The following is a 23,930-nucleotide window of genomic DNA, read 5'->3' as shown; positions in this document are numbered from 1 at the left end:
GCCACTCGGCTCTGGTGAGGCCGCCCCGCCCCTGCCCCGCCGCCGTTCCCCCTCCGCGGCGGCAGGGGGCGCGTCAGCAGACGTGGCGCCTCGGAGCGCCCCGCTTGGTCGCGGCGGCCGCCTCCCCGGTGCCTCTCGGGACAAGGCGGAAGTGGCGCCCGGCGGGGAGCGGCCGGCGGGGCGGCGGTGAGTACGGGCGGGCCGGCCGCGGGGGGCGGCCGGGCGAGGGCTGCGGCGGGGCCTGCCTGCGCCCTGCGGCGGACTCTGGGAAAAGAGGGGCCGACCCGTGGCCTGTCGCGGTGCTCGGCGCGGAGCGTTTTCCCTCCTGGGCCGGAGCTGCGGAGCTCGGGAGCGGAGCGCGGCCCTTGCTGCCCGGCGGAGCCGCCCACCCGTCCGGCCCAGGTGGACCGCGGCGCGCAGCAGGGCCCACGCCTGTATCGGCCCGGGGGCCTGCCGGTGAGGAGGGCCTTCGCTAGGGGAGGACGGTTGCGGGGGCCGAGGCACGCCAGCCTGTGCTGCCTCAAAAATGAAACTGTGCCGCGGTCTGCGCGGCGAGCCTGGCTAAGCCCCGCCGTGCCTGTCAGCGGCAGGGGCGCTGGGTCGGGCTGGTTTGCCGCGGGTGCGAGGGGAAGCCTGGCTGGTGTGGCTCTGGCTTGCCCGTTAACTGCACGGGGGTGCCGGCCGGCAGCCGCAGGAGCACCCGCGGCCGGTGGCTCCCGAGCCGCAGCCCGGCCGGTCGGTTCCTGTGCAGCCTCGATGGCATCACCTCGCTGGGGGGCTCTGTTTTTCCAAATGTGAAAGTGAGATACTCGGTGCGTTCTTCGGGAGCATGTTAAAGGTCTGTAAGCATAACCTGCAAGAGGGGTTATGCTATCAAAAAGAGATAGCTCTGTTTGCTAGTAGAGGCTGGCAGTACTTTATATTTATGGTAGTTTTATTAATGTGAGTAGCAAGTAATGATTGCAATAGTACTTTCTATCCATTCATCCGGTTTAGTTAGGTCACAGTCAGTCTTATCATACTTAAACGGAAATCTCAGCTGTAGGTGGGAGGGAAATGTCGTGGTGTATCTTACACCCAGTAGTTAAAGCTAGCTGGAAGTATTTATCCGTGTTTGCATCATGACAAGTTCTGCATGCTGCAGAGCTACCCATGAGCTATGTGGATTTTGTTGTGTCTTAAATACCATTGACAGAATGGCTAAGAAACTATTTATTTGAAGCTTTGGGTGAGGGAGAGAAAAAGGAACAGAGAGAGGCAAAGTTAGTAGCTGCATTAACAGCCTGTTTAACATCTCCAGTGTGTTTTACCCTGTGTTCACCAACTGTGTGAACACTGGCGAGCAAGCCGTTTTGTCTTTCCGTGGTATGAAGGGGCCATGAAACTAGTCCCGCTAGTATCAGAATGAAGAAAAGTCACAGAAGTATGCTGATAAAAGCACTTGGATTATTTTCATGGCAGATGTCACTCTGGGCATAATTCTTCGGCACGTTCCACATTACCTTCATCTTTTCCTAGGAGCTAAAGATTTGTGTAGCTCAGTCAGGCTCCACTGAATGAGTAGCTGTCAAGAGATAAATGGCTTTTTAGGTTTATTATTTTATTTTTATTTTATTATTTCAGTTACTGCTTTCTATTTTAAAAATGTGCTACTGTATTTTAAAAGACAATGCAATGCTAGATACTTACGCTGACAGAACTTCAGACTGAAAAAACATCTGAGGTGAACATGTTTTTTCTTTTGTTGAACTTTCATGAGCTTAATATGTCAAGAAGAGTAACTTTTGTATCTCAGTAGCACAAATTAGCTAAGCAGTTACAAACAAGTTTCAGATCCAGACTGTCAAAACTAATGATAAAAGATTCTGGATATAAAGCATGTCAAAAAGACAATAAAAGTAAAGGTAGGGTAAAGTAAAGTGAAAAGGAAAAATGTTGTAGTTGTTTCAAAATGTACACTGAATTTACTGTTTCTTTTCTCAGGATTGCAAATTGTTTTATTAATGCCAGATATAAGCTTAATGCTTGTTGAGGTAGATGGTAATTAAATCTAGCCTGGAGACTGTGACTTGCAGAAATGACGTTTGTTCATAGCCATGCTTCTCCCTGCCTCTTTTTGAAGTACTTTCTGTCTTGAGGTTTACTTTGTACTCGTTAAGGTAGTAGCATCTTAAATTCTCTGCAGATCCATTGAGGGGTGTAGAAAGGCACAATGCGTATCTCTGAGTGTTTCAGTGTGCAAAGGGAGAGCAGAAGCCAAAGAGAGCAATCTCAGCCAAAGTAAAGAATTAAGTAGTATTATTCTTCTTAGTAACAATACTTTCCTTGTATTAGTTAATCTGAACAATTCTCAGTGAAATGTCCCTGGGAGTTAATAAATTGAAGGAAGGCTTAGAAGGGGATTTTGGTTTGGGTTGGTTTTTTGATTATGGAAAAACCCATGGAATGTTTTGGTGTTAAATACAGTATAGTGCACTTCCACTGCTCACTAAAATTAAATTTGTTCTGACACACTTAACTGGGATAAAATATGAACATAACTGGGAGTATGCGACTCCTACATATCCTGCATAACACTTAATCATAAAAATACATACATGATTAAAGCCTGACAGCATTCTCTCCAAGCAAAGAGAAATCACCTGAAAAGCTTCAGAAACCCCCAAAGGTGTGTCTGCTCCAGCAGCAGGAGCTCTTTAGAGTGTCTAATGAGCTTTTAATGTTGTTGTTTGGTTGTATTTGCCTCAAACAAAAATTCTTTTAAGTCTTTAGGTTCATATGTTAAAATGGTAAGTATGGTGGTTATCCAAAAGACTTGGAAGTCTTAACAGTTACTGCTATTAGGGAAAAAAAAAGTTAGTATCTCAACAAAGGGTTTGCAACATGCTTGCAGCCTTTTACAGGAAACCAGAGTCTGGGTTTTGTAGTTACCAGTTCTGCCCGAATCTTTATTCCTTTGGCTTGTCTAGCTGTTTGATAACTGTGATATGAAAGTGTTTTATAGGTATTAATTAAAGGGAACTTGCATCATTTTATATGTTCTGCCTGGATGAAGCCACAGTAATGATGGTTACAGACTTAATAATGCAAACACACAGTGCTTATCAGTTGTCAGTAGACCAATGATTAATATGCCAGGGAATAAGTGTTGCAAGTATTGCTTCATAAACAAATTATCCAAAGTCACTCCGCTGGTCTGTCAGTCTCATGACCCAGAAAGCTAAATGTACAAAACTGTTCTTGGCAAGGCAGAAGAAAACAGAAAAGTTTGGCCAGTTTTTCTGTCCATGAGGTGTTGAAGGCATTTCCATTACTGGCTGTGTGCTGGCCAGGCTGCAAGGAGATTACGTTTGTGAACTTCAAGTAAGAAAAGGGATTTGAAATAGTCTTCTGTATTGATGTCCTTATTTCTGTGGCTTCTCAGTGTGAATTTTCTAGGAAATGGCAATAATTGTTGAAGTCAACTGTATTCAGTACTTCCTGACTAGTATTCCAAATTTTCTGTTTCATGGTAACTGATAACACTCTGTTGACAGTGTTCCTTCACCTTTGCCAAATGCTCAAAGGTATCATTTTATATTTCAGTATAAATAGGATACAATACCTGCTTTTATTTCCTTCCTATTACTCTAATTATAGTGCAATTTCCCAGGCAATTTTAAGATACCTTCTGGTATCAGTAATATTCTTTGATTTAGAGCAGTTTCTGAATTAATCCTTTGTGTGGCTCTTTGGAGCATGAAGATTTGTAAAAGTCCTGCCTAAACTCCATTATACTATGGGCCTTAACAAATCAGAGGTTTGATGTGTGTGTTAATTTAAAATATGGGTGGGTTTTAATTGTGTTTTGAAATTGTTTTTGTTGATCATAACATACATTATTCTTGCAGGAGTTCGCTCTTCTGGTCTGACTGTGCTATCTCAGATCAACCTAATCACTTTGTAATGCAACAGTGTAAATAGCAACGCAGCACAGGTTACTTAATGAAGAAAGGTTTCATTATGGTTTAACCTTGACGTTGGAAGAGTGGTATTGGGACTCCCTATAGTCTTAACTGTGTCTTTTCTGGGGCATGGAGTTTTGATCCTTAGGGCATTCCAGATTTCTGCAGCACAAGTAATGATCAAACAAATTTAGTCTATTGCCATTTGGCCTGGAAAGCACCTTCTTTTCTGTTGTCAAACAATACAGCCATTGCCTTGGAGAGAGAAATCAACCTTTGCTGTCCCAAGGACTTTGAAAACCTCATGTGTGCAAGCTAAAACCCATTATCCATCTAGCCAGCAAGTCCAATAGGACTTCCTACCTCTAGGAAAGGGCATTTCAGGTGCATATACCAAACATAGTTTTAAGGCTTTCTCTGTCTAAGAAGCTTCACACTAGCAAAACCCAAGAATTACCATGTAATGATCCAATTCAGTTTCAGTTGTTCCTCAGTTGGAAGGCTGGATGTTACCCAAATAAAAAAGATCATAGAGCAGGCTACCAGGGTGTTCAATGTGTTAAACTGTCAACATCAGAAAACAGAGCTGGGGTGTAGACAAGGTATTATAGATTGGTATTTGCCTGCTGTTGTATTTAACTCAGTTTTGTTCAGCACAGAGAAAAAAAAACAACCTTTATCAATAGGAAGAAAATCTGGTGTGGTTTGGGGGGGATGTTTTTTAGGTTTTACTTCACTGGTAATCTATTCCTTAATCAAAAAGAAAGCATAGCAATTTTTATATGAATTTTGGGATATTTACTGGTTTGGGGTTTGAAATCCATCCTCTTCAGCCTGAAAATTATTTGAATTCCCCAGGGGAGGAACGTGCAAAACTGCTACGGTAGGCTCACAAATTATCTGCTCCACCTTCATCGTGAGAAACACCTTCATCCACATTCAAAGTATAATCTTCTCTAATTGGTTCTCTAGCACCACTCTGTTCAAGAAGATTGAATCTGCGTTCCTACTCTTGGTAAAATCAGTGCCACAAGAAGCAGAACTAATTTCTACTACAGTAGTTACAACTTGTAGAGGAATTGTTTTAAACTATAGTGGAGTAATCAGGCCTCAGTTAATGGTCCGAGTAACAGCAATGTGGATGTAGATTTGAAAAATCGTGCCTTGCATCACATCTATAAATATATATAGAAGGAGGAATATTTTCCTCACAGGTAAGAAGAAATGGATAAGAGGAGGAGGAGGAGTCCTATCTTACATAAAACATGAGCAGCATTAAAAGTCTGGCTCTTAATCACCTTCGGTTGCCTCTTTGTGCCTGAATTCTCTATTTAAAAAGGGGGAAGTGCAATGATACTTGCACTTCTTTTTTTATGAACGCCTTGGTCATATGCAGACAAAAAGCTCCATGTGGGAGTGAAGTATATCACTGAATAAGGGGATTTTTGTCTGAGACTGGGATGTTGACTGGTTGCAGTGACTCATTCATTAAAATGACTGTGGTACCGGATTTTTGTTTTTGTAAACTGAATGTACATACCTACTATGTCTATAGAAACAATTTAAATGGGCAAAGAGAACTCCACTGGCACAGCACTTAAATCTACAAAGTGTTAAGCCATTGAGATCATAGTGAGTTAGATCCTGTTTTCTTCCTTATAAGAACAGTATTTCAAATAGTATGGTTTTTTTCCTAGGAACAGCAAGAGTTGCACACATCTTTGCAATTAATGTGAAGCTTAATTTGGGTAAAGCCATTGTATTTTCCTGGTTGCGACTTCCTGAATTCCTTTGTGACATTGCTAAAGGGATATATGTTCCTCTTTCCTTTCTTAGTCTCACTAAATATACCCTTGTGGCTTGGAATAATATGAATTTTTCAGTCCTAGGATGACTGTGGATCCTAATATCCTGCATACTAACATTCCCACTCCATTGGCCCAACTTAAGTTCTTGTGGGTTTTTTGTGAAATATGGCCTGTGGACTAATGACCCTCTGCAGCAGCTGTTAAATAAAAGTAATGTTAGTTTAATAATGGAAACAAGTTATTGTTTTTTTTTAAACTCCAGAGAAAAGAAGACCTACCAATGGCATTTTAAAAAATCTGTCACAAAGCATCTTTCTAAGCATTGATTCTTCTGCTTCCATTCTAAGTCATTAGGGGAGCTGCTCAGTTCTGTGGGATTAAATTGATAATTGTTGAACTGTGCCTGAGCCAACCGCTGAGAATTTACTTGGGTTTTAGTTTGTATTTCTGTTGTGTTTAGGAGCCTTGATTATATTTTCAAGCATTGGAACAGGCTGCCCAGGGAGGTGGTGGTATCACCATCCCTGGAGGTATTTAAAAAAAGTGTAAGTGCAGTGCTTAGCGACATGGTTTAGGGATGGAATTGGCAGTCCTCAGTTAACAGTTGGACTTGATGATCTCAAAAGTCTTTTCCAACCTAAATCATTCTGTGATTGTATAAAGCCTGTTGTGGTAGATAACGTATAGGGATAATACATGGGGGCAGAGAACAAGAATAGAAGTAAACATGACTCCTTAGATCCAATTCCAGGCAGCTCTGCTATAGAGTTACCTCTGCATAAAGTGAGCATTGCTGACCAGTTCAGTGCAAATCTAAACTGTCAAACTGTGCTTTGAGACTCTGTACCTTAATGGTATTTTGGAAATGTTAGAAATGCTACTCTTCAGATACTTCTCATACCTCTGCGTACCTCAGCAAAATGGAAAGTCAAATATTTACACCACAGAATAAAAGCTCTGGTTTGATTCTAACTGTGACATAAATGTGATAACTTTGCCAGTTTGGTTTTGTTTGGTAGGTTGCATTTTTTTGTTGTTGTTTCGGATAACTGCAAAAAAAGCTCATACAGTGTCAGCATTGTTTATCATGTAAAGTGTGCTTCTGTAATGTTGCTTGTGTTCAAAATATATGTCCAGTAAATGCCAGTTGAGGCTTTGTGTGATTAGTATTTCTGTTGATGCGATGTTAAGGTGTCATGTAGTAAGTACCCAAATAAAACTACCTGTATGTCCTCTTCCTAACCATGCACATTTTCTTAAAATGACTTGTGATGTTCAAATTCTGATCAAGGCAGGGAAAAGTTCAGTTTTGTGAGCTTGTGGTCAAGGTAACCCCGTTCATTTTGCATCCTTTGCTGCCCCCAGAGTCTGCAATAGTGATGCAGATCAACAATCCTTACAGTTGAGCTCTGGATTAATCCTTAGATTTCCACCCCTAATATGCTTTAAATTATGTGATGGTATAAGGTGTTACACTGAATGCAGTAGGTGAACATTGCAAGAGACCTTTGGCCTATACTGCTGGGCAAAATGTAAAATCTGGGCTTAGTGGGCTTTTGCATGCCTGGCTCTGTAACCCTCAGTGTACTCATACTGCCTTGCACCTGGTGATAATCTCTTGTGTTTCAAAGAAATGTCATTTATAGAAAACTAACCACAATAGGATTCTAAGAAAACATTTGTAACCATTAAAAAATCAAGGGAAAGAAAAATTTCTTGGACTTCTAGAATTTATATTTGTTATTTAGACCTTTCCTAAAGTTCCCTCATTCAGTGTAGAAGCACTGGCAATCTGTTTGGGGGTACCAGCATTTTTTTTATTTCATACCTGTAAGTTCAGCCTTCTTTGTGAGCAGTATTTTAGAAGCAGGCTTTGCTATTCACTGCTCTTCAGGGAGCTGTGACTTTTATCTTCTGTTCTTTCTTATCTTCTATGTCCCTTGTCCTCCCTGCAGCTAGACTGGAAGAGGGAAAGGAGAGCAAGAGCTCCGTTTCAGTACTAATAGTTTGTAGATAGCTTTTGAGCTGTGGAACTATTAGCCTTATCTCCTGTATAGCTTCTTACTCAATTTAAAGTCCTGTTGGCAGTTTAAAAATGTTATCAGTGGTGCTGTATATTTGAATTTCACTTGCAGCACAGCATCTGATTGGTTGGGTACTTGGACTTGCATTTTATTTGTGGATATGCACCTAAACTGATCTGAAAACTATATTGTGAATTGCTGTATACAAAAAATGTTAATAACATTTATTCACTGCAAGGAATATATGAAACTGAGCTATTGCCATCCAGTAAACTTGGTTTTGTACAGTGGTGTTTATGCAAATTATATTATGATGCTTTAGAAGTAAAAAATTCTGAAGGGGTAAAAAGGCATTTTCAGTAAACATAGCAAGGACAAGGAATATTCCTCTTTTTACAGAAATTAGGTAGGCAGATGAAAGAGATTTCAGAAAGAGAGGTGTGTGTGTTTTGAACTAGGCTGACAGGATGCAGTACTCTTTCCTATATACCACAAGATAAGTGAAAAAGATAGATAACAGAAACTGGGACAACACAAAATCGGTGATTTTAAATAGAATCAAATCTGCACCACTGTTCCAGTGTTTCTGATTGGAAATAACATTTGTTCTTGCCTGAAGAGGAAGGTCTTGGAATATTTTAAATTAACACAACTTTTTGTCATCTTGCAGAGCATTTCTGTGTAGCACTTGTTAGCTACTATGAGCTTGCTATATAGTAGTAACAGTTGTGGACCCCGAGACGTGGAAAGCGGCTGCTGTGCAGCCATGGCCAGTGCCTGCAGCGTTGGAGCAAAAGATGACAGCGTAAGCGTCAGCAGTGGAACTGGAAACCCTCCAAGCTCTTTCACAGAGGAAACACAAGGTTATGATGTGGAGTTTGATCCACCCTTGGAAAGTAAATACGAATGTCCAATCTGTTTGATGGCTCTTCGGGAAGCAGTGCAGACACCATGTGGACACCGTTTCTGCAAAGGCTGCATTGTCAAATCAATAAGGTAAACAAAAATTTATGGAAGTTGCTTTTAAGAAGAAATTCACTTAGCAAAGCAGAGCATTTTAAGGGCAATGTAAACTGAATAGAACTGCTTGAGATGCATTACCAGCGAGTGCTAATAGAACTCTCAGAATGTATAATTCATTAAAGATGCTTTCTAATAATGAACATGCATGGCCAAAACATCATGAGTTTGGAGTTTGCATGAGCTTTAGACATTTTGCCATTTATACAAATTTACCCAGGTTATGAATTAAATACTTGATTCAGTAAACATTAATAATTTTTTAAAAGTAGCCAAATCCTCCAAATAAATTCCTTTTTCAGCCCAGGATTATAAAACCTGTCTTTTCACTATGATTGTTTCTTTTGATAACTACAGGCAACTACAGACAACATGGTTTCTTGGTGCATATAGGGCAATTCATGCTTTCAGTTCTTTGCTTGAGATCAGCAGCTTCCTTGTTTAGCTGGAAGAGAAAATGTAATGAGGAAATAGTCTCAAACAAAGCGTTGAGAGCGAAAACTAGGTGGCATATGGGGGAGTGGGAATGAGATATGATGGCAAGAACAGGCAGGGCTCATGAAAATGAATGACTGAAAGAGCAAGGAAGGGCAGAAAGTACACTGATAAAGTGTACTTCCCTGAAATCTGGAATACAGTCATCAGTGCCCCACATGTGTCCGTGAGTATTGGAACACATTGATAGAAGGCTAGATATTATGATGTAGGGGTTTTCCTTCTCAGTATAAGCCAGATTTTTTTTTCTTAGCAGTTGCTAGTTTAGCTCAAATGTCACAGTACTTTGGTAGGAATCTAAATATTTGTAAAGATCATGAAACTGTCCTCAGTGTTACCATACAATATTGGTTTTCCCAGGCATTTATTTTTAGCATGCAAAGTGTACAGTGTTTTCTTGATTGGTTTTCCATACCATTTATTCATAGTTCTATTCCATTTCTTTTTCTCCATGGTTCACTATTTGTAGCTCACTACATGAATAGTATGCCAGCAGTGATGTTCTCTGAACACAGTATTTTGTGGGGTTTGTGGGCTTCTCTGTAGCTTCTGTCACTGTTGTATCTGATGCTACTGTATTTTTTCATGGCATCCCTTTAGATCGAGGAGGGAAATGTTGGAGTTGAGAAGACAAACTTGATTTTGCATTCCTTACATAAGATAGCAAAAGAGCAGTCTGTTTTCCTTTCCAGCAAGTGAAGAAATTTATTGTGTTTACAGCACAGGTCTTGTTAATACTAATTTCATCAGTATTTCTGAGAAAAGGATGCAGATTCATTGTCCATGCAGAATATGCATCAGTGTTCACCCATGAAAAGTGACTTGCCTGTGGATTCTGCAGGGGAAGCTGACATACTCTGTTCTCCGCTAAGCCTACCATGAGATCACTCTGCTGCCTTGCCTCATTCATTATGTTCCTGCTTCCACAAGAAAAGTGTGTCAGGCCTTACCCAACGGCATCACTCAATGATATTTGTGCCAGCTGGCTGCATGGAAGAAGGCAAAAACCCCAAACCTGAACCTGTCAGCTCTGACTCTAATCCAGTTTCTTAAACACATCAGTTGGCTTTACTTTCTGGCCTTCACTTTGCACATTCCAACCTAAATTCTTTCAAGAGGTTAACAAACATAATTTCATGCATGCTTGTAAGCTTTAAATTAGAAGTTTGTACAAATAAAGGCCGTTATTCCTTACTTGCTGTCTCTGAGCCTGCTCTGTTTGTTGGCAGCAGCAGTTTCTACAGTAGTCTTTAACTTCAGTGTATCTTTAAACCTTCTTCCTGGAGTGTGATGTCTATAAAACCTGAATCAGTCAGTACTTAAGTATACTGAGCTTTAGAAATATCTACTCACCAATCATTTCAAAGACAACAGAATTCCTATGTTGAAAACTGAGGGGAAAATTACTAAACTTAAAATTACCAAAAATTAGTGTCTCTTTCAGATCTGTAATAGCTTGTTTTCTAATCCTTTTGCTTCTGCTGATGAGCTGCACAGTTACAGTCATTGGTTAGAATTTACCACAGGACTGAGTGAGGAACCGCAGTGAACCCGTGCTCAGAAAGCAACATCTCATACCAGGTAGAGAAACTTCCTTCTTAAACCCCAGACGTGGGAAATAGTTTCTCTTCCTTTTTAAATTAACGGAGTACTTGTTCTGCTCAAAGTTTTAGGTCTGCAAACAGTTTTTGCTTCTTTACACCCTTTCCCTATTTTGCTTCATTTCTGTAGATAGTGTTGACTGTTTCAGTGAACACAAACACAGGTAGAAAGCATCTTTCCATCTTGGAGACTATAGATCATCACACTGATATTTGAGATTTTTCAGTGCTAGTAAATGTTTTCCCTCATTCTCCACTGAAATCCATCTCTGGAGTGCAATTTGAGTGATTGTTTGTCAAAGCAGAGCACACAACTGCAGTGCCAGACCCCTCTGAATCCCTGAAGGGCTGAAATGCATGCTTAGTTGGGATCCATGGATCAAGCTATTGGTTTGGAGTATGTAGTGTCTACAGTACAATATTGATTTGGAGTATGTAGTATCTACAGTACAATATTGATTGATGTCATTAAGAAGCTTCTACAGAGCTAAAATGAAAATGGAAAGTGATTTTTACATTCTCTAAGTACTGGGGGTTTTTTATTAAGTGATTGTCACAGCCTTTATTTGATCAGGAAAAAATTGCTGCTGTCTATTCCTCATTTCCCCACTGTCTAGCTCAAGTGAACACAGATATAAAGGATTTTAAATGATAAAAGATGGACAAGTGAGTTTTGAGTAATTGCTTCTTGTGACTTAAACAAACAATTGTAATTGTCCATGTTGAAGAAGTTGCAGCTACAACTAGAAAGATTTTTTTTAAAAACCTTTTAAAGAGCTGGAGTCTTAGATCTTACAATGTGAAGGACATGATTAGACCAGATGGATTTGATCACGGTAATTATTTGCCTCCCAGGAAGGCTTGGCATATTTTTAAATCTGTCTGAAGTGCTGTGTATGAGTCATGGCACTGAAGAAGCTTATGTATCTAAGTAACTACATACAATAGTTTACAAATGTTACTGTCTGCAAAGTACTTGATTAGATATTTTAAAAGAACTAATTTCAGATACAGTAGCTAATTAAATTTCACTCTAGTCTTTCTTCTCCTTTATCTTGGGTCAAAGCTGACTTAGGGCTTGTAGTAGAGCTTGCCAACTATCAGAACCTCTGTTTATCAGAAAAGCAGAATTATGAGCTGAAAAGAAGCAGCAAGGAAGGCTTTGAGTGCTAGCAGTTCATCAAACAGCCAGCATGGCTGCAGTTAAAAGTGTATGCTGACTGTTTCAGTTTCTAGGCTAAACTATTGAGTTGCTAAAATCATGGAGCAGGCTTTTTCTTGAAAGAAAATTATTCTGGTTTTACTTTTCATACCTAGATTTTAATTTCAAGGGAAATTATAGGAATATGTGTTGTACTTTGTAGCAGAAGATTATTTTTTCACAGGCACTGTTGTGGGTGGCACAGCTCAATATGATAAATAATTCCAGCATAGGAAAGCCTCCACTGTAGTGTAAATTAGAACCGAGGTGCATAAGCTCAATGCTGGGAATGTATAGCAACATCTTTGTGGATGGATTTAAGCAGCCTTTTAAACACAATCCCAATACTTGTAAATGATGTTTGAACTCTGTTTAATATACTACTCTTTTCTTTTTTTAAGGAAAGAGTAATTATTTTTTTTACCAAAAAAAAAAATAAGGAAAGAGTAAATTATTGCTCTTTCCTTAATATACTCATTGGAAGATTGTCATTCATTCTTATTTTACCCTGTGTCTGCTAGTTATTTAAACTAGGGATCTGGTAATCATTATTTAATCTGTTGTTGGCTGCTATTATACAATTAGCTTTTCTGTGTAGAAATAAGGCTGCTGTTTTACCAGAAGGCCTACTGAACTATACTTCACTAAACAGGGTATTTGTAACCAAGTTATACCTGTGAAAACTGATTTCCTGTAGGTTGCCTGCAAAATGAGGGAATGTTTCTGGGTTGTGACAAAGATCAACACGCTGATCATGGCTTAGGGAGCTATGAAACAAAACAGCACACTAGGTATTTTCTTTTTTTCCACTTGTTTTAGGAGTATGACTATCAGACTTGTGGCGAGCTAGCTCTTGCAAGCAAGACCTGTGAAAGGAAGTTCACTGTCTTTTTTTGAAGTCTCAACTTTACCCCCGCTTCCTCTGACAGTGTTGCTGATGAAGGAGTTGCTGAGCAATTATTTCCTTTTCCAACAAAGAACAAATTCCCTCCTGGTCTCCACAGCCCACTAGGTTCTCCTTCCCTTCATGCTTGCAAGCAGTGACAATGATCTGGCCTTTGATCTTTGCACCACAAGTGCTCTCTGACATTTTTCCGCCCCATGGATTTTTCCATTTTACTGCTGTTTCCATTAGCACTTCAGCTCGGAAGCTTTGATCCCTCATGCCTCTTTAACTGTGTTAATTGTGAAGAGATGGGTTGACCTACTGCTTTCAGAAATGAGCTGATACTGTATAATTTTTAAAGGAAAATTTGGTGGAGGCGATCCTTGTTTTTTTACTCCATTTATAATGATTCTTGTTTTTAAATGCAGGTAGACAGAACCTGATGAAGTGGAAGAAGCTGTTGGTTCTCTTGTGCAAGTTGCATGCACCATGTTCCACCATTAGAGTCCAAATTGTTACCATTTAGCACTGACTTTCAGTCAGTTTGCTGTTCAAATGGCTTCAGATACAACACCGGGTACAAATCCAGTGTAATTTTCATAGGTATTAGTTACTTTTGTGTCTGGAGGTTTTTTTCACCCTTTGTTGTACAAATAAATAAATTGAAGGATGACCAACTGATCAAGTGGTTGTACAACAAAAACAGCAAAATGAGCTATATGAAAAGTAATGCCAAAATTATTAAATCCATCTGGAAAAACAAAAAAGACACTTTTGCTTTTTCTCTCAGCTGTGATCATCTTGGCTGTTGATGAAGTGAGAAAGAAAGAAGGTCCAAGAATCTTTAAAGGATTGTTTTAAAGTAGTATGTGAAATATGCTTTGATGTTTGAGCTATGTGAAGTACGTATAGAAATGGAACCATAAGTTCTTAGTTTCTTTACATCCTCCTCAAGTTTATTTCCAGAGTATCTATCACGGCATTTGTCCAAATAAAAGCTACTGAGTTAGAAAAGTGCTGGGATCCCAGTCACGCCACCTCTAGTGAAACTTGTCTATTGCCAAGTTCTTTGTACATTTCATACTTTCTGATAAGTGCCATTATTTTCAAAGACTTCTTTAATGTGTTATAATTTGGCCACTACTGTCTTGCTAGTGTAAAAATATTTTAAATGAAGGGCAAAGGAAACTTGGAAACTTTTTGTCCTTTCTTTTCTGTGTTGTAGAGATGCAGGTCACAAATGTCCAGTAGACAATGAAATTCTCCTTGAAAATCAACTTTTTCCTGACAACTTTGCTAAACGGGAAATCCTTTCATTGACGGTTAAGTGTCCCAACAAGGGCTGCAGTATGAAGATGGAGCTGAGGCATTTAGAGGTGAGAAATACTTTTCAAAATATGGAAACTTGCTTTCATGAACAAGTGAAAATTCAGAATAACTTAACATAGATGGTCGTACCTGATACCTGTTTATGCTGATTCAATGTGTTGTTCATTCAAGACCATAGCTACATGTACTTGGGGTTTTTTTGTGTGTCTTTAATTGAAATTAGGTGATTCTCAAATGAACATCGTAGTGCATGAAAATTGTACTAATGCAGCTTTCTCTTTAGGATCGATTATTTTTGTCTTTTGATCAGCTGTGTCTGCATTTCACACATGTTCCCTGAAGTCAGTTTAATACTCCCTCAAAGCAGCTAGATCTACTAGTTGAAATAATTGTTTTGGGAAATAATATACAAAGTTAAAAGGGTAAACATAAAGCCAATTATACTTTTTTTTTTATTATTTGAGAGCATTCTTAAAGCTCTGAATACAAGAAGTCCTGATCTTAGTAACAGGACAATAAGAGGCTGATAGTAAAGCCAGCATAAGTGTATGTGGATTTGCTTGCATGAAGGTAAGATTGCAGTTTGTTCGTCTTGTACTGTGCTTTATCTTGAAAACAGGTGAGATGATAGTACCAGTTTGTAGTATCAAATCCGTCTCTTGTTCTTGTTCAGGACCACCAGTCGCAGTGTGATTTTTCCACTGTGGAGTGCCCACAGTGCCAAGGAGCCTTCCAGAAGAACCATCTGAAAGAGCACATGACACAGGAGTGTCTGAGGCGTCAAGTCTGTTGTCCAAACTGCGCCACATCTATGGCATTTGAAGATAAAGAGGTACTTAGCAAGAGTCTGTGTTTCAACATCCATTTGCATGGGTTTACTTGTAAATGGAATATCAGTTTTTAAAGCAAAACCCTAAAACAAACAAAAAACCCCAGAGCTTTTGGTCTAGAAGAGCTCTCAGTGCTGCATAGGTGAGAAGCTGTGTTAGTCTAGAACAGATGTGTGTTGAGTCCCGATAGTGCTGTGTTTTGTATCGGTAGCTAGAACAGCAGTGATAACACACCAGTGTTTTGGGCACTGCCGAGCACCAAGGCTGGCTCTCCAACATTCCCCCCACCACCTCACCAGCAGGCTTGGGGTGGTCAGGATCTTGGGAGGGGACAGAGCCAGGACAGCTGACCCAAACTGATCCAAGGGATATTCCATACCATGTGACGTCTGCTCAGATATAAAAGCTAAGAGAAAGGAGATGGAAGGTGCAGGGCATTTGTTATTGACAACATTTGTCTTCTGGAGCTATGTCTACACATCCTGAAGCCCTGCTTCCCAGGAAGTGGCTGAACATCGCCTGCTGATGGGGAAGGAGAGAATAACATCCTTTGTTTTCCTTTGCTTCCATGCATGCGACCTTTGCTGTTGCTTCATTAAATTGGCTTTATCTTGACCCACAAGTTGGGGTTTTTTTCATTTTATTTTCTCCCCTCTCCCCCCCTTTCTGCTGAAGAGGGGAGCGAATAGAGCAGCTCGGTGGGCACATGGCATCCAGGCAAGGTCAACCCACCACAAGGTGAAAGCTGAGGAGAAGATTGTGCTTAAATACAAACTTCTTGGGAATCCTGTGGTGTGAAGAGACTTGCATAAGCACAACCAATTTTTTGCCTTACCATCAGAGAGACCATTATCTGCTGCCAAAGTAATGCACAAAGCAGTTTTTACATTTACAGGTTTTATGCCTGGCAGAAAGGATGTGTCAGGAGATGCATCTTTTGGGGATATGTGCTAACACACAAGAACACAAGACCAAAATAATTTCTGAATCTTTTCCTGTCTCTGCATTTTTTACTTGGGTGATACAGAGGATAGTCCTTTCCTTTTTGAGCTTCTATTTCTTTATCTGTATGTGGATGTGTTTTATCTCAAGAGCTATTAATTTTATGGTATCGTACTGTGAATTGTCAAACAAAAATAACTTGTATAGTCCAACAATACAAAAAAAAAAAAACTTTTAGTATAGTTCCACTGCAATTAACATGAATTTCAGAAAATTGTGGATAAATTCAGACTCCTTTGGAGCCGAAGAGCTTTAGGAAATAATCTACAACTTTATGAATTTCTTGTATGAGACCAGGAAAAAACAATAATTATAGAAAACATGCTATTCATGGTAAGGGGATTCTCTTTGTTTCATAGTTGCATACAGCTAAATGCAAAGCTTGAAATGTAAATGAAATTGAAGATCTTATCAGGGCACTCTTCTAAATTGCGTAATTTTATTGATTCTTTCTTCTCTTTTTCTGTTTGATAACTAAGCTTCATGACCAAACCTGCCCACTTGCCAATGTATTTTGTGAATACTGCAACACAGTGCTCATCAGAGAGCAGGTAAGAGACTACCTTTCACCATCTTTAATCCAGGTCAGATGTTTTGTATTTGCATTGCTTCTTTAATCTGAAATTAAACTTGAAGAAACGATTTGTCTACTAGATAATAAATCTCTACCTGCCTCTTTTTGAAAATGTTGCATCAAGTGCAGGTATAATACAGTTCTAATGCTGCTCCAGCTGGCAGTCCCAATCTGATAAACCTTTGTAGGATTTTTGGCTGCAAATCACATTGTTTAGATATACTGCTTCTTGGCAGGGTCCACACTGCATGTTTTTGAGACTGAACGAAGGTTAAAGAATACCAAGCAGCTGCCAGTGTTGTGGCTGACATTAGAAGACAAGGCTTTGATTTGGGCAGAGAGGGAGAGTATTTGTAATTGTAAAGCCACTGTTGGAAAGTAGCTATAAACAACTCAATATCAAACTGTAGATGCTGGCTGGAATTCTGCTTGTCCATTACTATTGTAATAGCCATTATTATTTTTTCTATTCAATAACAACTTACTTGATTGACAGGAAAATGGTAAATATTATTTAACTTGCAGTCTATCCCTGCCTGAATGGGATGGCAACTATGTTAATAACCTTGTTTAAATTAAAGAATAATTTTGTGAAATTGGAGAAACACTCTGAAAAACAGGATTGAGTTCAGTAACCACAAAGGCAAAAATCTGTTAGGTAGAATAATGAACTGCAAAAATAGGGAACAGAGATAAAACTAGGTAATGGTTTAGAATTAATGACTGACCCATATTAAACTTGTGTTCTGCTTCATCATGATATTTAAACAAGGCAAACATACTGAGGTTACATAAACAGGTATAAGGCCTGTGAAACCCAGAATTTTCCTTTGTTCTATTTGGGGCTCGTAATGCCTCAGCTGAAGCTGTCCAGCTTTTGAGGTGGAGATGGGTAGGGAAGATCCAGAGCAGCTGGGGTAATTGGGGCTGGAAAACGTGGGCCATAAGAAAAATTGAAGTAATTTGAGCTTTTTGAGGAAGAAGATAACGAAGAGAGACACAATAAAAACATGCAAGTAGTGCTTCAAAAGGGAAGAAAATATAATGTGATCTAGCTTGAGAATAGGCTAGAAACCAAAGGCATTTGTTCTGGCAAGAAAACCTAAATGCTTTCTGATGCCTAAGGTAAGAACAAAGGCAATGAACTGTTAAAGTATGTACAAGGAAGATGCAGAATTTTTATCATCAGCTAGCATTTTTGTTCAAAACTTCCATATATGTTTCAGAAATTATAACAGGTATAAATTGATCTGACTTCAGGTACCTATTCAGAATCCATCCAGTCATACTCTTTAGGCTGTTACAAAAGAATACTCATGATGGAAAAATTAATTTCAAGTTTGGTTTGTTTTAGATGCCTAACCATTATGACAATGATTGTCCTACTGCCCCAGTGCCATGTTTTTACAGTGCCTTTGGGTGTCCTGAAAAGGTAAGTCTTTTATCAGAATCATGAATTGCAGACCTTGCACATGTTTCTGTTGTTTATTAGTTTGGTTTTTTACCGTGTTTTCCTATTCTTGTCTCATTCACTAGCCCACATCCTTAGTGATTGCGGAGAATTTTTTGTTTTGCGATATCTTAATTCTAAAGTACTACATGTTGATAGATTGCTTTTCAAAAGTCTTTTTCAAATTTAAAAAAATATGTGAATGATTTGTTTGATGAACTTGCTTTTATTAATTAGTGTTTTCTCAGCTTTCATGTGAATAAAATAGCTTCTAGCGTTTCTTCCAAAGTTGTGACCACATACAGTTATGACTTCTAGAATTCAGTGAAAAAAAATGACAGTGCTTTAAATTTGATTAAATTCTAAAATTACTTAAACAACTAGAAATAAGAGTACCCAGATTAATACCTCTTTGTAAAAATGGATCTTTTCCCTTCATCGTTTCCACATCGGTTTTCAAAAACCTTTGTATTGGGTACTTTGGGACATTTTAGCAAATCGATGACGAAAATACAGTGCTGATTTAGAACGCAGAAAAAATACTTAATGTATGTTGATCACTAACACTTTTTCACCATGTCGCTATTTTGAGTTGAACACTGTTTGCCCAATGGCGTTTGAACTTCTTTTGGTTGTTGTAACCCAACAAGTGCTACTTTGTCACATTGCCTGTCCTCGATTCATATAAGAGAAGCAACTAGTTGTTTGATTTTCTTCAGAGCCATATTTAAGATGTGATTGCAGATAATGTTTGATACGTTCCTTAATGCCACCTCTCTTAAATTCTAGATGCAAAGGAATGAACTGGCACGACATATGCAGGAGTTCACTCAGGTTCACATGAGAATGATGGCTCAGAGTTTTCAAAATATCAGTGTTACTGCTACAAATCCTGTACCCTTCATCAATGGCCTACCCTTTGAGCCTGCTCTCTTCTCACATGTGTCACATGCCGCATATGATTGTAATCCAGAAGTTGAAAACTTCAGAGAAACTATTCAGCAGTTGGAAGGTCGTCTGGTAAGGCAAGATCACCAAATCAGAGAACTCATTGCCAAGATGGAGACACAGAACACTCACATGGCAGAACTCAAACGTACTATTCGAAATTTGGAGGGAAAGATTACTGAAATGGAGGCGCAGCAATGTAATGGTATTTATATCTGGAAGATTGAGAACTTCAGTGGACTTCAGAAAGCCCAGGAAGAAGAGAGACCTGTTGTGATGCACAGTCCTGGCTTCTATACTGGAAAGCCTGGCTACAAGCTGTGTTTGCGCTTGCATATCCAATTACCAAATGCTCAGCGTTGTGCTAATTTTATCTCTCTGTTTGTCCACACTATGCAAGGAGAGTATGACAGCCATCTGCCTTGGCCTTTCCAAGGCACTATACGACTTTCTATTTTGGATCAGTCAGAAGGCCCTGAAAGGCAGAATCACGAAGAAGTAATGGAAGCCAAGCCAGAGTTACTAGCCTTCCAGAGACCAACAATTCACCGCAATCCAAAAGGTTTTGGTTATGTGACTTTCATGCACCTGCAAACCTTGAAACAAAGAACCTTCATAAAGGATGATACCCTTCTGGTGCGCTGTGAAGTGCTAACTCGTTTGGATTTAAACAGTCTCCGCAGAGAAGGATTTCAGCCTCGCAGTACAGATGGAGCTATGTAGCCCCTAAGTCTTAACCAGAGGAATGGAACCACTTCCACCACGGGTTACAAGTGTGGTTCATCATCCATACAGGCTGCATTTGTAAAGATTATAGTTGCCAACATAGTTGATCTTCACCTGAATAGGGTTTTGTTGTTGCTGGTATACTTTTTTTTTCTGTATGAGGTCATATGTTCAGATATTTGGTATTGTTCTCTATTAAAGTAATAAGCTACTTCTGTAGCAAGCTAACTAAATGAAGTGTTGTTAATCAAAACTTAACTGCCTACAGGAAAATGCTACTGAAGTACCTGTACATCTCCGTTTGGTAAAACTTAAGTCGTATTAGAAAAGACCTGTAAATCTTTGCATCTCAGTGCCTTGGAATAGATACTGTAGCAGGGAAATAGCTAAATTAGTAGAGATGGGGGGGGGGGGGTTTGGTTGTTTTTCACAGAGCTTGGGAAAGTTAAGACACTTTCTATATTGACTTATCTAGAACTTTGAATTGGCCATGCTTCTCTTGAAATCCGAAGTCAGGTTAAGGCTTTGCTCACATCACCTAGGGTTGAGGTGTACTTTGACCCTTCCCTTCTGCAAAGTTAGCTTCAGGAAGTTGCATGTTGATGTAGAGTTGATAGTAATATTTCTGAAAGACGTGGTAGTGTTGTGGAGAAGGCCAAATTCTCTGAGATGAGTTCACTGAAGAAATATTTGTAATGTGGTCTGAAAGCACTCCCCTAATTCTCTTTATTTTGATAGCTCTTTCTGTAAGTGTGTGCTCCAGGCCCAGAATGTCAGTCACGATCACCAGAGAGATAAAATATGGCATTTGAATGAGATACCTTTGTGCTGGTGGGGTCTCCTTCTAGTGCTGGACATTTTTCAGGTTGTGAGTGGATACATGAGCAAAGGTATTTGCTAATTGGATAGGGTGATGCAGAATTACCAAAGCTTAACTTGTGACCTGCATCTGCTCGAGTGATCTTCTGGTGTTCTGAGTGATGCATGACCTGTGTTGTCTCCTATGAATTCTCAGTGGACAGCTGGCCATTTCAACATCCATCTGTTGTGAGTACTCCTTGTCCCATTAAGGCCCAGGAGCTGAGCCACCCTCAACGCTTTGGAGGGGAAGAAAAGCCTATTAATTAGGCAGTGTGAGGAAAAATTGCAACCCTGTTTGCTCTTAGGAAAAAATCTGGCTTCTGTAGTTACTCATTCACTAAACACTAGATTCACTATGTCAAGAATTCATGAGCTTCCTAATGTTGCATGTATTATTGTTTTCTGTGCTGATTGTTTGTATGCCATATAAATGTTGGTTTTGGCCAGTCAAAGCTAAGTAGTTCAAGTTCACTGGTGCTGAAAATTTTAACTTATGGTGCTGGTAAAGCTCTGAATCTTGTATTTAAAAGGAGGGAAAAAAAAAACATTTTGTTCACCCCATAACTTAAGTACACAGTCTGATACCGAAGAAAGGACCAAGCCATACGTAAGCCACAGGTATATTTCTCCAAGCTAGTGAAACAACTTAAAGACTTGAGACACTGCAACTTAAAAGATACTGGAGAGTATTCCAACTGTCTGGCCTCATCAAAGCAATCCCATGGGGATCATCAGTGGGGAAAATGTGTATGCTTAATAGATATATATATCAGGCTAACGAGAGACTAGTATAGTATATTCACTTAGAAGCACGCTCTGCCTGCGTGTGTGAGATTAAAAGTTCCAGGACTCAACTACCACTTTGTTCATCATACCCAGATGAGTAAAATTTATTTTATGGGTAGAGCTTATTAATTGAAGAGGGAATGTGTTCAACGGAGTATTGTTGCTACTGAAACATAAACTTCCTGGCTAATGGTAATTGTGGTCAGTTGTTGACTACTTTAGTGTGTTCTGTGTGTTTGGATGACAGGTGAGCATATATTACCCAAAATAGGAAAAGATCTGTGCTTTAAAACTGTCAAACTTTCTTTTTTTAAACCTCTTAAGTAGTTTGTATACTGAATAGCCTCATCCTGTTAGCTGAATTGGTTCAGAGTGTCTTCAGTTAGAGCATTGCTAGCAGTTAAACCATTCTTAACCAAGAGGGTTTTAATGTGTGTGACAGTCCCCAGACCCACTATATACAGAAGGCATTGTATACTAGTTCTCCAGTCATTTTCAGACTACGTTAGTTATCTATGTTTTTCCAGGATGCTCAAAGACTACTAGTCTCCTGGCTCTCTTTTTTTTTTTGTTTGGATTTTTTGGGGTTTTTGGAAGGGGGTGGCAGAAGAAATACTTAAAATTTGAGAGCTTCTTCCTGCAACAGTTCCTTTCTCAACTCTACTAACTGTAGTTAGTATCTAGTGATACTGACAAAAATGTCCTTAGTCTGTGTTGTAATAGTTTATACCTAAGACCCACTAAGTGCATTAATACTTTCTTTCCTTTTGAAGCTTTGCATTATGAACTGAATTTTTGCTTTGGGCCTTATCTGCAACATCTGGTATACTTACGCCCTGGGGGGAAGCTCAGTTTGGCAGGTTCAGGACTTTAAATGTTTCAGGTTAATATTTGTACAAAAGCACAAACCAATAGGGAATAGAAAGCTACTGCATGTATAATACCGTATTGGCCACAGTAAAATGAATGCTTTATTCACTGCTGCTATTCTACTGGTTTTGTATTTGAATATTACCAAGTAGAACTGAGTGATGCCAAATTACTGTAATGCCAGCTTTACATGAGAGACTTTCAGAGCTAATTTGCTAAGTATCAGTTAAATCTTACTGTCATGAAAAATTATAAATGTTAATGAAGTGTTTATTCATCTACTTGTTCCATTTTCCTTTCTTCCTGCACCTTCCAAGCTACTCATCATTTTAACTGCAGTTCCAGAGCTTTCTCTCACAAATTAGAACATCATCTTATGGAAGAACTTACGAGTTTACATTGCTACAATCTTGATGTATAGTTAAGTCTTCAAGATTACCGTCTTTTATTTGAACTTTTCTAAGGTTAGCATGAAGAGATCTATTTTTATGTGAAAGTATATTTTCACAGAAACAGCTTCTTTTTTCCCCTTCCTCCAAATCTGATCTTTTCTTCTGAGAAATCATTTTACACATGGTCAATTAAGGTATAATTGCTAGAACTACTTAAAAAGAAGCAGAAAAGTATGCAGTTTCAAGAGTTGTCTCTGAAACAATTATGAGGAAATGTGGGGATTTAACCAGTTTCCTGTGTAATTTCTTCAGGCATGGGGTTCCTTGGTTCTGTAACTCTTGATGCTTTGCAGCATTACTAGATCTCAAGGTGGTTTAGAAAGTGACTTAGCTTCATTTATCTTCCAAATTTCTGTTGTCTTGAATGTGTTTTAAGTCAGCCACTGTTAGTATGTGTATTTGCAAAGCTGCTATGGCACATATTTCCCAATTATAATATATTGCAAATGTGTTTTCTTTTTGCCTCTGAATGTCTTCCCCTGCAGGGCAGGGAAAATTATTTTACTAAAAATGTTGGTCTCAATGTGAGATGTATAGACCTGTTTTTTAAGCGGTCTCATGATATGCCTGGTCATGTTTGCTATCAAGGGATTAAGCTTGCTAATTTAATAAAATCAGGGTGGCCTTTCTGTTCTTGTTTAGAGACACTTTCACATCAAATATATTGATGATGGATGCAAAAGATTATTCTGGGGTCAGCATTTGTGTTGGTTTGCATTTGAACAGAATGAAAGTACTCCTGTTCCCTTGGAAGTATTGATAGATTGTTTAATATATTTTGTAATTAATGCACAGCTCTATTTCTGACAGGATTTTAAAAAATAAACTAATTAAACTGTACACTGTATGTTGCATCTTTATTCATGTGGAAGGCTATTCAAAAAGATTAACGGATACAGGACCTCTGGAGTAGTTTCTCTGTCTTGCTGGTTTTTAATGAGGGAGAGACCATGTATCATATAGCACCAAGAAGGTAAAGAATGTATTTCAAGATTAAAAGTTTCTGTCATTTATAAAGGGTATCAACAGTCTTATTCATTACTAGAAGACAGAGCTAGTATAATTCATAATAAAATAAGTGTTCTCATGATCATCTTGTAATTTGAGATGCAGCTCTGAAAAA

The 23,930-nt window shown here is 39.1% G+C and overlaps 1 protein-coding gene across 2 annotated transcripts; it reads left to right on the top strand.

The window, feature by feature from the left end:
* The first annotated feature begins 92 nt into the window (after nucleotides 1-92).
* On the top strand, nucleotides 93-23,647 carry TRAF6 (TNF receptor associated factor 6). Of its 2 annotated transcripts, none has more exons than XM_080397505.1 (7): nucleotides 93-186; nucleotides 8,447-8,772; nucleotides 14,205-14,355; nucleotides 14,982-15,140; nucleotides 16,620-16,691; nucleotides 18,069-18,146; nucleotides 18,954-23,647. In XM_080397505.1, the coding sequence occupies exons 2-7, from the start codon at nucleotides 8,477-8,479 to the stop codon at nucleotides 19,833-19,835; spliced, it is 1,638 nt and encodes a 545-aa protein (XP_080253631.1). In that variant the 5' UTR covers nucleotides 93-186; nucleotides 8,447-8,476; the 3' UTR covers nucleotides 19,836-23,647. The 2 variants fall into 2 exon arrangements, with proteins under 2 accessions (XP_080253631.1, XP_080253632.1); XM_080397506.1 differs by lacking the exon at nucleotides 93-186 and adding an exon at nucleotides 220-456.
* Nucleotides 23,648-23,930: the final 283 nt, after the last annotated feature.

This window comes from Falco punctatus (assembly GCF_963210335.1).
Source record: "Falco punctatus genome assembly, chromosome: 7".
NCBI lineage: Eukaryota > Metazoa > Chordata > Aves > Falconiformes > Falconidae > Falco > Falco punctatus.
This window is presented reverse-complemented; position numbering and strand designations above follow the sequence as displayed.

Excerpts from the sequence above, each read along its gene's own strand:
- TRAF6 (XM_080397505.1), top strand. The coding sequence starts at position 8,477 with ATGAGCTTGCTATATAGTAGTAACAGTTGTGGACCCCGAGACGTGGAA. Across the intron at positions 14,356-14,981 it reads TGGAGCTGAGGCATTTAGAG|GACCACCAGTCGCAGTGTGA; the intron begins GTGAGAAATACT and ends GTTCTTGTTCAG. Across the intron at positions 18,147-18,953 it reads CCTTTGGGTGTCCTGAAAAG|ATGCAAAGGAATGAACTGGC; the intron begins GTAAGTCTTTTA and ends CTTAAATTCTAG.